A 12,199-nucleotide genomic window follows, 5' to 3' on the forward strand; every position below is an offset into this window, starting at 1 on the left:
ATTTTTAGCCAGAGAACGTTTTTTATTGTATTTTAATAGGTTTCTGCCTCATTATAGTTTAAATTTGCCACATTTGATTATCGGATACAATCATCAAAAACTAACTTGGACGCAATTCAAAACCGATTGTGACCAGGGGCCTTTTTCTCGACAAGTCCCGATGACTTTTAGCATGTTGTTTTGAGATAACTAAAAGCGGATTGTGAAACACTTAAACCCTCTCCCTTCTTGAGATAAACAGGGAATTGTGACCTGCAATGCTCCACCGCTCTTAAATACACCTTGTGTGTAGCACTCGAATTGCCTTCCACATCTGGGAAAAATCTCTTCTGTTATTCTGTTATCCCCAGCTAGCCATTGCTCAGGAATTAAAGCAAAAATACTGCGAAGGAAAAATAACAGAAGAGATTTGTCCAAGATGTGGAAGGCTATTCGAGTGCTACACACAAGTTGTATTTAAGAGCGGTGGAGCATTGCAGGTCTACGCAAATGATAGCGTTTTCTGTAATAGTTGTTTAATGGACGACTTTTAGTCAAGGACATGGGAAAAAACAAAACTGCAGTATTGCATGTTGAACCAACGCTTATAGGCTAAAACATTGCGTTCTAGTTATTAATGTTACGATTGTTGCAAGCCGGGCCCGGGTGGCGTCCTTTTCGCCTCGTCAAAGAGATCAGTGGGCCGTTTCTCGAAAGTCCCTAAACTTTTCACATGTCGCAATACCCTGTTTATCTCAAGAAGGGAGAGGGTTTAAGTGTTTCACAATCCGCTTTTAGTTATCTCGAAAAAACATGCTAAAAGTCATCGGGACTTGTCGAGGAACAGGCCCCTGGTCATAATCGGTTTTGAATTGTTGCCAAGTTAGTTTTTGATGATTGTATCCGATAATCAAATGTAGCAAATTTAAACTATCATGAGGCAGAAACCTGTTGCTAGCCATGCATGACTTAAAGTGATTTTAATAAAAATAAGCGCTCTTCTCATTGATTCTGAATCCAGATCATTCCACCATGCCATTCCTCCCTTTTTTTTCGGGATCATTTGCGGTCCAAAACGGGGATCATTTGCGTTCCGGGATCATTTGCGGTACAATTTGGGGATCATTTGAGGTCCTGGTATCATTTGCGGTACAGTTTGGGGATCGTTTGCGGTTCTGGGATCATTTGCGGTCCTGGGATCATTTGCGGACCCGTACAGATCTCCCCAATGATATCCTCATAGTTAAAAAGTGGCAAGTTAACAATGTCAAAAAAAGATAATTCTAGGGCAAAGAGGGAGACACGACTTAATGCATCTCAATAGGCCTAGTCTATCACTAATTTTACTTCGAAAATAATAATAATAATTATTATTATTATGGTCAGCCAATGAAAATGTTTGTTGATCACAAATTATTATGTACTTATTGACTGAGCGAGAGCGACCTAAACTCAGTCAATAACCATTTTATCATATGGGTTCTTTACACTATTCATGAGCACTCAGAATATGAAGATTGGACAAAACACGTAACAAAAATTTGCACAGAAAATTTATCTAATATGTTGTTTGCGTTTATTTTTCTGGCTATAAATAACTTGGTTTTAAAAAGCAAAGAAACCCTCTAAAATTGCATCGCGCTGAGCAGTATGTGTTCCTGGTAGGGCCGTACGGCTTTTTCCGGCCCTGCAGGGGCCCATTTCTCGAAAGTCCCAAAAACGTTTCGGGCCCGAAAAGCCATTTGTGAAACAGCTAACAACTTATTTTGGAAAGCCGATCTTTTAACATGTTTTTAAGAAAGCTAAAAGAAACATGTCTGTGAAGTTTGACGAACTAAATGCTCTCCGTTCTTGAGTTACAAAGGGAATTCTGACACCCGAAAATGGCCCGTAAAGTTTCGGGACTTTTGAGAAACGCCCCCCTGCTCGCGCTAATGCGTACGGCCCTCATACGGGCATTTTCGCAATAGTTATACAATGAAAGCGCGCGCAGGGCCTTACGGGCCATATGATAAACGCAAATGCGTACGTGTATAGAGCGGTTTTCAATTGAGTGTAGAAAGAAATTAGCGAATTACTTTGGTTTTGCATCTACTTCACTCTGTGATTGGTTCAAAGTTCTCTGGCCACTTTTTCAACCAATCAGAAGTGAAAGCAAAACCAATCGTGGCTCACGCGTGCACGTTTTGCCGCGCTTTGTGTCGGCTACGTGTAATTACTTCGGGTTTTGATTGGTTTACTGGATTGTCTCCGTCCTTTTTGATTGGCCAAAGTAATTACTTTGGTTTTGGTTTTACGACACTCATTTGAAAACCGCTCTAGAGTGGTTTTCAATTGAGTGTCGAAATTAATTAGATAATTACTTTGGTCTATGATTACTTCACTCAGTGATTGGTTCAAAGTTTCAACCAATCAGAAGTGAAACCAAAACCAATCGAGGCTCGCGCGTGCACATTTTCCCGCGCTTTGTGTCGGCTACGTGTAATTGCTTCGAGTTTTGATTGGTTTACTGGATTGCGTCCGACCTTTTTGATTGGCCAAAGTAATTACTTTGGTTTTGGTTTTACGATGCTCAATGGAAAACTGCTCTAAGAATCAACATAATCAAGAGGGATATCACCAGGAGAAATAAGAATTTACCCAACTTTACTCAGACAAGGGCGACTTCCAATAAGTAGAAATTTAGATTTCATGCTAAGAGTAAGCCTGATAATTCAAAGACATTTACATATGAGTTCAAGGTTGGCATTAATCTTGTTTTCCAAGTCCAAAAATGTAGAAGTGTCTCATCAGCATATCAAGTGACATGACAAAATTGCAGAACTTCTTCTAGATCTAGAAGATCATTCATGTAAATTATGAAGAGGACTAGGCCAAATTTTACCCTTGATGCAATAAATCATCTTGAAAAAATAAAGTAAAGTAGTTACAATATTTAGGATACAATATTTATTAGTTAACATTTCCTAAAGTGGGATTTACAGTGACAAATTTAGGCACAAGAATATTGATGCCAACCAAGTAATATTTTCAAATCACTTTATTAAACCCAAGACACAACATTACAGGCCACAGACCATAACCTTGAATCAAACATTCCACAATTGAGACACTAAATTCAATGAATTCTTAAAATTACTTTAAAGCATAGTCAAGTTTAGTTTTCTGTTATTATGTGGTGCCTGCACCAAAGTGTGTAACACGTGCCTGCACGTGGAAAAAAAAAGTAACTGAAATAATGTAATTAGACAGGATTTTTTTTCAGAATGTTGTTTCTTTCAATACCTCAAAACTTAAATTACCACTGACACTAGCAGATCAATTTTAAGTGTATAGAGGGGAAAAAATAAAAAGCAAAAAAACTAAATAAAGAAATTTCCTTGAAAGGACAATAATATTACAGAAGGATTTGTTCACAGAAGGAGGAAACATTTGGTAACGAAATTGCTCAAACAGAATCAAATAAAATTTCTAACCTGAAACAATGAGTTCAAAATTACAAAAGGTACAAACTGGTATTAACAGGAAGAATGCTTGACATTATTATTAACTAAACCAAAATACATAAATAAATTTTAAAACTGTGTTACCTTTATCAAACAATTATTATTACTATAATACAATTGATCACAATGTTATTTCCTATGCACAAAGAGCTTTTTTATTTCTGTTCCTCGATCTTCAGAAACGGCCAAAGTAGAAGAATTTAACCTTATTTCAATGGCTCAAATACTAACTACAACTACAGAAACTTCACAGAACTATTTAGCCCTGAATTTATTCCCTAAAAAAGGCAAAGACATGGAGAGGATTCAAACTTACTGAGGGAATGGCTGTGAGGGAATCAGAAGTTATACCCTGGACTACCTCTGATCACTACTCTGCCATCACCTTGCTTCTGGTAATGTTTACCTTAAGATAGAATGTTAAAACAGCAGGTACAAAAGTTGGACCGGATCAACTCGGATTGCACACCTCGGATCGAGCGCAAAACGGTTTTGTACGCCAGAACTATTCGACATTTGCCCCAAGGTTAGCTTAAAGATTAGGTCTAGGGTGATTTCTCGAGGCCTTATCTTTTTTTTTTTTATGTCGATCCAAGGTGAGCAATCAGAGTTGATCTGGTCCAACTTTTGTACCTGCCTGTATGAAAATGTTCCCAATGCTTAAAAGACAGTGTCCAAATCTTGTCAATACTATGTACTGTATTCTGATTATCAATAATGGGCTGAAACTATTCTACAACAAGGCTTGTGCAATGGACCTTTCATTAAACACCAACAAATTACCCCTCCTGCCTCGAATTGCACTGCAGTTCCAGCCCAACACAAAAAATATTAAAATGGTAGATTATCTCCCTTACAGCATCACATTTTGTACATGTACATGTTACTTTTCACCACAAATATTACAATGAAAGTTTCCGTACACACAAGATCAAAGAATGCTGAGACCTCAAATTTTTTTACTCAGTATTCATAAACCAGAAGAAATTTGGAAATATTTGAAAGCCCACTAACTCATTAAATTTTTCGCTACCGGTATTTAATACACTGAAACAATATTACTTTATCACGAAATTCAGCCCACTGAACTTTACAAACACATATATTAAATCAAACATTTATCAAGAAGGTAAGAAGACAATGTCAACAATCTACATTGTAAGTGAAAATGCAGTCACTAGTATAGTCAAGCTGTCAAAAGGATGGAAATCTCATAAAAGTTCTCTTTTCACAAAATGAGAGATGAAAGTAACTGTTTGTCAAATGGGCTTAATTTCAATAGTGGAAGATACCCGATATCTTGTACAGAACACCTGGCTTGCTTATTCATTTTGATATAAAAATAAAACTCATTTAAAATTCAAATGCATACATGTACTAATAATTATCAAATCACAATTTGAAAGTGACATAAGGAATGCAAAGGGACCAGAGGATTTTAGTAGACGCATAATAAACTCAACAAGATTAGCCAACTCTGACCAAAGCTACATAAATATGTCTGTGAAAATCAATCAAGGAAACTTTGTTGACTGTATGAAAGTTCTCAAATTTCAAAACACTACATGTACATGAGTGTGACTTCCTCATCAAAATAATTATGCAGGATTTGCTACAGTCAATACTGTGTATATCTCACATTTTCCAGCTGTGTATCTTACAGGTGTTCTCTTTTCAATACAAATTATCTTCAGAAATATACAATAAGAAATTTCTATACACATTCTTCACATCCTGCATCAGTCTGGTCGTAAAATCTGCTCTTTTGGTAAAAACTCTACAAGCAGAACCTGTCAAAAATATAAGAGTTTCACTTTCTTTCAAGCTTACATGTACATACAGTGTAGCACAGCAAAAGTGCTCCACCAATACTTTGTAATTTCTAACAATGGAAGGTTTTTTACGCCAAGGGAAAAACAATGTACACAGAGAAACATGTCTCACAGGAGAGTAGAGAAGCAACAAGTTTACATGACACTAATTACACAGCCTGCAATGCATATTTAAAAAATAATAATATCATTTATCCTGTTAATAATTCCCTTGTTGCCCTTTGTCCTTTACCCTTTGGGGTGCAGGGATGGCACAGTGGTGAGAGCACTCGCCTCCCACCAATGTGGCCCGGACTCGGCTTCATATGTGGGTTGAGTTTGATGGTTCTCTACTCTGCACCGAGAGGTTTTCTCCGGGTACTCCGGTTTCCCCTCTCCTCAAAAACCAACATTTGATTTGATTTGCATTAACTTGTTAATTTCAATTTGCAGTGTCCCCGATTAGTGCTCTACAGCGCTAGAAGATTAGACACTTAAATAAAGTTTCTTTCCTTTCCTTTCCTTTCCTTTCTTCATTCTCATTGATAACCAAAGGATTTTAAAAACATTTGATTGTACAATTCATTAATGGCAGCTTATGTCATTATCAAGCAAAGTAATATTGAGGGAAATTAGCACCTTTCTGTACATAATAATAAGAAATGCGATATATGATTAACAGAATGTAGCAAAATCTGAGATCACACTTTGTAAAATAAATGTACCCCTGGTACAAATATATACTAATTTCCTACCTAAGTTACATAATTTGCTTTATAATGACCAAAGATGCAATCAAAATGTTGTTTTTAACTGTTAAATTTACAATCAAAAGCAATTTTATCCAAACTCTCTTTTACATTTTCTCATTGGTTTGTGCAATTTCCTTTTGTTATTTGTTTCCTCTGGGTTCCCTTGCCATTTGATAAAATATTGTACAATCATTTCATTATTACAATGTATAATGACTAATGAAGAACTCAACTGAACTGAGAACATCGTGGAAGGAAACTGGGAGTAATGGTTAATTTTTCACTGAACTTCTAAACAAAACAAAGCAATGAATACTCACATATTCCATCATGTTGCTTGAATTGCATCGTTGTTTGTTTAACCGCCAGTGTAGCCCGAGCTGGAGAAAAAACAAAGTGTAAAGCCTGGGTCTGCATTATTTTACAGTGTATGCAAAAGTCATGTACTTTTGCTGCTATGATCACATAAATAAGACAAGTTTTCATTTACGATAACAAAGCCAGTGCATGAGATGCACTTTCTGGCAAATCAGCTGTCCTCCTTACTGTATAGTGTAGTTTGAGGGATCAAATATTACAAAAAGTTGCGTCTGTCACATTCAGCAGCTTGTGAGCTGTGACTTTAAATTTTTCTTTCTCTACATCAAGATTGAAATCAAGATTGAACAAAATTACCTTTCTCTTGCAAATTTACCAATCTTGTCCCCAGAGTGCTCTATTTGTTTGGTCAGCACCAAGAACACAGACTCTGGCCAGAGCCAATTTGTGCGTAGCTGCAGTGAAGGTCCATTTTTGTAACTATTGGCTACAACTATTGTTCCCAATTTTTGGAGTTTGCATAGAAGAGTCAGGAATCTGTGGTTCACGGGCTTCCTGCTTTGGCACTGGCCAGACTCTGGGGATGGGATTGGCAGTTTACTTACAACTACAAAGTTGTCCAATACTCTACCTACTGTGGAATACAGTTGGTTGCTGTTCTTGGTAATCCCAAGACAATTTACATACCTTATGATATAGATGGCAGTTTTCAGCATCTAATACCTTGTTAATTGAATGTCTTGTCTGAAAAAACAGAGGCAAAATCAAGATTCTAAAAGATAATGTTCCTTCCTGGGTGGATTAAGTAAAATTCTTGAACCCATTGACCCCTGGGAGTGAGACTAAACAGATTTTACTCTATCTAACACCAGATGATTTTACTCATCACGTGGGGGTATCCTAGGGAGTTTGAGGTGTCAGCGGGTTATTAAGTTTACCTACGTTATTTGGGAATTTCCTGTTCTCTCTTTTTGCAATTTAATTGGCCTTTCCTATGCTACTGTGTAGTGGGAGGCACGGTGGCCTCATGGTTAGTGCGCTCGACTCCAGATCCAGTGGTCCGGGTTCGGGTCCCAGCCGGGGACGTTGTGTTGTGTTCTTGGGCAAGACACTTTACTCTCACTGTGCCTATCTCCACCCAGGTGTATAAATGGGTACTAGCGAATTTAATGCTGGGGGTAACCCTGGGATGGACTGGCATCCCATCCAGGGGAGAGTAGAAATACTCCTAGTCGCTTCATGCTACAGAAACCGGAGATCTGCGCTGGCCTGATGGGCCTTCTAGGCTTTTTAATTTTTTTTTTATGCTACAGTATATTATTTCAGTTGAATCAGATCTCGTCAAACAACACCTTCATTGATTCTTGAATCCCAAGTTCCCTAAATTATTATTTTGCTTCAATATCTTTTTCAATTTTCGTCTGATCTGTGTAGCTTTGATCTTTATTACCCATAAAAAGACCACTAAAGAGCAAGGGTGTGGGCAGAATTTACAGCTGAAATTGCTCTCATTTACTGGGTTTGCTAAGCACACATTTCAGAGTAAGCTGATCAATCTTTCCCTTATTTCTGGGTACTCAAAGGAAAAAGAGCACATTCTACAAGACTTATTTTAAAAGATCGCCCTTTAATGGTCCCACAAAATGTCTTGCATCACTGGTGCCAAATCCATCAAAACCAACCAAAAAGATTAGGAGGAGAAACTGATCAATATCACTTATTTGGCTTCTTTTTTTTTTTCATCTCAAGAACTAGACCATAAAATTATACAGGATGCTTCCACTTATAATAGATACAGACCTCATTCTTCAGTTAGCAACAAACAAGGAGGAATTTCTTACCCATTCTCAAGACAAAATGCAAAACTTTTATGTTAATTGAAAGAGCCTAATGAGAGAGTGACTCTGGTCAAAATATATTTACTAGCCTTTGATGAACTGATTTCTGCAAAAGTACTTTTTTGCATAGTTTTAACTGGTGTTCCCCTAAGATTACTTACTCTTTTATTGAGACAAACAACAGGCCACATGGACATGCCAAGAGTGCAGCAACAACAGATACAGCCACAGAGTAACCACCGCACATTAACAGGCATCGTTTTACTGAGTACCCTGTTGACTCGTGTAACAGTCGCTTTGTACTCCTCAGGGGCAACCTACAAAACATCGGATGACACAGCCAACCCATTATTGCATTCACCACCCTAGGGAGCATTTTATTAGGACTATTCTTATTGTTCACAATCCAGTTTGGGATTACCAAAGTAACTGGACAACACAACATATCTGTTGCAGGTCATTTTGTTCCTTACAGTGTAGGTTAATTTGCAACCAAACTAGGTCATTTTGTTTCAATCAAGATCAACTTCTTTCAACCTAGATCAACTTGTTTCAACCTACAGGGTACATGTAGGTCAATTTGGGGCAGGTGCAAAACACAGGTCACAGGTCATTGTTTTATCAATACATACAGTACCCTAAACATTTATTAAAGCTAACCTTAATCCTAACTAGACCTAAACAAAAGTCTTTAGGCCTAATGTTAGCATTTGTAAACAGTTAGGTTTGTTTCTGTATTTGGTAAAACAATGACCGGTGACCTGTGTTTTGTACATGTACCTGCCCCAATATGACCTAGGTTGAAACAAAATGAGCTAGCTTGGTTACAATTTAACCTAAGGAAAAAAATGACCTGCAACAGATACATTAGTAAGGCCACAGACGATGGCTGAGATGGCCTGTGATCTGCAGAAACATAAGCGCATTTTTTATTGAATTGAAAGATGACTTTCAACTAAAATACAATAGTATTATACCAAACAAACACAAAGCTTTGATAATATTGAGCAATTCTTAACTATGATCTATTTCTTGTCCGATCCGATCCGGTTCGGTCCGATCCAGCTTTTACGAACGGCCCTATAAACCGTAGGCCCCCTCTCACAACCCTTCAATGTTCATAAAATCTGTGGGACGTTAAAGATCCCACACACTAGTCGAAAAGCGTAGGGCATGTAGTTCCCGGTGTTGTGGTCTGGCCTTTCCTTCAGCAGTGCGGTCGGCTTGTCGTAATCTTCTGAAAGGACTACTGATCGATGAGACCAAATTAACAGCAAAACAGTCTAAACAGACAGTAGTCAAATTGAAGGAGTCCAAGTGCTGAAACTGGTAAACTAAACTGTTTCTATCAAAATCATTTTTAAAAAGACGGGACGAAACGTAAAATTGCCGCCTTCGTACAAACATATAGCGGATATAACCCATGGAAAAGTAAAGAAATAAATAAATGAAACGATTATTGCTGTTCAGATAACGTTTAACGTTGCTCCGTACGTAATTGACGGTTTTTAATTAAATGCGAAGCAAAAACTGGTGGTCTTCGAATCCCCAAAACTTCCATAAACGGGGCATCTTAAAAGGTAAATCATCGGTACAGAAAATATTTAAACAAATCAATACATCAATCGCATCAATCTTTTGAGAAACTGTATAGTCACACATGTGCTGGAACAAAGCTTACCTTAGCACTTAGTCCTTGCTGAAATTCTACATCAAATTTGCTATTAAGACCGAACCTAAAAACCGCAGGATTAGGCAAAAAGAAATAACGATAAGTTCTTGATGTTGTTAGAGATAAAGTGATAAATTTTGAGGATCGAAAGTGGCTTGTAAAACACACAAAAACCAATAGAATTTCGTTTGAGGGCTCTTCAAAGCACAAACAAAACTCACACAGTCATGTGTCCAACACCGCGGATAACCACAGATTCTGGGGTCACTTGAACATGTTCGCTAGAAGCACGCGACCCTTGCTCGTCTTCTTGAAGATTTTCATCAAAAATAGCGTCAAAATTCGCCATTCACAGTACTTTTTTTGCAGAAATTTTACGTGAATTATAATCGGAAGTGAAGAATATTTACTATGGCCCGAAAAGGCTACTGGGAACTTACCAGTCTCTCTCTCTCTCTCTCTCTCTCTCTCACGCACTCTCTCACACTCTCGCTCTCTCTCTCTTCACAACACGTACAGATTACAGATGTGGGGTTTGCAGGAACAAGCGGAAACAGGTGGGTCCTTGTTTTGTTCAAATGGTAAATAAAAACTCTCGATGTCAAATTTATTGCGAGAGGTTTGTACGTAGATTAAACCACAGGGGAGGCAAATGGACATTTTAGTTCGTAAATTCAAGGTTGTTGAAGTTCTTGAAAATTTTTCGGTCAAACTAAAATTAATTATTTATTTCATCTCAAATCAAAACAAGAATTTCCTGGAACTTTTTACTAATTGTGAACAACCGGGGTCTATTTTCTGAGGCTTCAGCAAAGATTTGAGGTGCATCTATATTCATGATAGGGCTAGCTTGCGTAGCAGGCACGAGGGGAAGGAGCTGAGGGAATTAGTCCCCTCCTTCTCCTTGCTCCGGTTACTCAGGCAAGAAAGGGCATGAGAGGTGTAAGGAATGTATAACAACAAGAGTCCTTCACCTAATATCAAGTTATGGACTCTTGATAGACTTGATAGCAAAGAGTACAATAGGTGTGCTAAAAAACATTCGGAGGGAAACTACATTTGTAAGAAATGAGTTTTTATGAACAAAATGAAATCAAGTGAAGATATGATCGTCGCAGTTGTGAACGCAATATTAGCAATTGCGTAGAGACGCCTAAAACTGAATACAGGACCCTGTTGAAGTCCTGAATTCTTCAGGCTTCTCTGCTACAATTGCGTTCGTAAGTGCGAGGATCATAGCTTCACTTGAAATGAGTTTTAAGTAACTACAGTAGTGTCGTTCTTTTTGAGACAGCTAGAGCTTTTGGACCAGACGGGACTCACACGCTCCAACTTGTAAAATTAGGTTTTGTCAATAAAAAACGCGAATTTAGCCTGATTTCCGGTTCGCGTTACAATTGCAGTGCACTTCCAGTGTCATGCCCATTTATGAACTCCTGCTGCTCATTAGTATGGACCGCTACCCACCAAAACAACATGGCGGACGTTTAATGAGATGGATCGCGCTCATTTTTTTTTTTTTTAGTAACTTAAATTTCTTCTTGTTTCCAATATTCCATCGTCCATGGAAGTAAATTCTTAATAAAATGAATTCCTCAGTTCTCCCTGTTGTGACCAACCTCGTTTCAGGGTCTCCGTTGTTGTGTTGTAAGTAAGAAACAACCAAAAACTAAAAGTCTAAAACTTGTCGTAAATTAGGGGTCCATTACCTCCTGCGTAAATATATTCCTTCTTTCGTTCTAAATACTGATTGAAACCTTGCTCTCATTAGGGGTGATATGTTCAAACCAATTTTTTTCTTTCCTTTCTTAACCCTCGAAAATTCTGGCAATATTTTCGATTCCTGTATGTGAATGAAATTACTTGTAATCATTTGCAAAAAGAAGACGTCGCTTTTACTTTTTGCAACAATGAAGATTTGTTACGCAAGAAGGTGGTAGTAAGCGCAACAAACCAGCTCAACTTGCAACGCAGCATTGTTGCGCGAAAAATGTTGCCCGTATTACTGGTCCTTATTACTCCTATTTTCTTTTCAAATATCCCCTTTCCTGTTGCCAAGTAACAACAATATTGTAAAGAGTTTTGAAGCAAGCAACCGGGGACAATATTAGGTGTACGTTGGATCAACTGGCTTGATCTGATCGGCATAAGTACAAGTTGAGAAAGTAAATATTTTGAGCAAGAGCCGATACAACGTTGATTTCATTTAGTAATGTACTATACTAACTTTAGTTTCGCAATATTAAAAAAGTTATTTTATATTTCGCTCAACCAAGCGAGGTTAAAATTGCTTTTTTGGAATTAAAACAAGAGAATATATTAT

At 37.7% G+C, this 12,199-nt stretch overlaps 3 protein-coding genes across 4 annotated transcripts in view; 1 reads left to right on the forward strand and 2 right to left on the reverse strand.

The window, feature by feature from the left end:
- Positions 1–3,001: 3,001 nt before the first annotated feature.
- Positions 3,002–10,289, reverse strand: LOC138000097 (cysteine-rich hydrophobic domain-containing protein 2-like). Its single transcript, XM_068846254.1, has 6 exons — positions 10,098–10,289; positions 9,886–9,940; positions 8,366–8,521; positions 7,054–7,110; positions 6,369–6,428; positions 3,002–5,275 (listed from the first exon to the last, which is right to left on the reverse strand). Exons 1-6 carry the CDS (start codon positions 10,223–10,225, stop codon positions 5,225–5,227), a joined length of 507 nt encoding a protein of 168 aa, XP_068702355.1. The 5' UTR covers positions 10,226–10,289; the 3' UTR covers positions 3,002–5,224.
- A 98-nt stretch (positions 10,290–10,387) lies between these two features.
- The window catches only part of LOC138000099 (spermatogenesis-associated protein 4-like), a 12,089-nt gene continuing 10,277 nt past the window's right edge, over positions 10,388–12,199 (forward strand). For both annotated transcript variants that reach the window (XM_068846264.1, XM_068846265.1), the window contains exon 1: positions 10,388–10,433. In XM_068846264.1, coding sequence (XP_068702365.1) covers positions 10,403–10,433 — 31 coding nt within the window. In that variant the 5' untranslated portion in view covers positions 10,388–10,402. The remainder of the gene's footprint in view (positions 10,434–12,199) is intronic.
- The window catches only part of LOC137999040 (melanopsin-like), a 1,562-nt gene continuing 1,466 nt past the window's right edge, over positions 12,104–12,199 (reverse strand). The window contains exon 2 of the mRNA XM_068844870.1: positions 12,104–12,199. This exon is cut by the window's right edge and continues 1,235 nt beyond it. The gene's annotated coding sequence lies outside the window, so the exon portion shown is untranslated.

This window comes from Montipora foliosa, chromosome 4, assembly GCF_036669935.1.
Source record: "Montipora foliosa isolate CH-2021 chromosome 4, ASM3666993v2, whole genome shotgun sequence".
NCBI lineage: Eukaryota > Metazoa > Cnidaria > Anthozoa > Scleractinia > Acroporidae > Montipora > Montipora foliosa.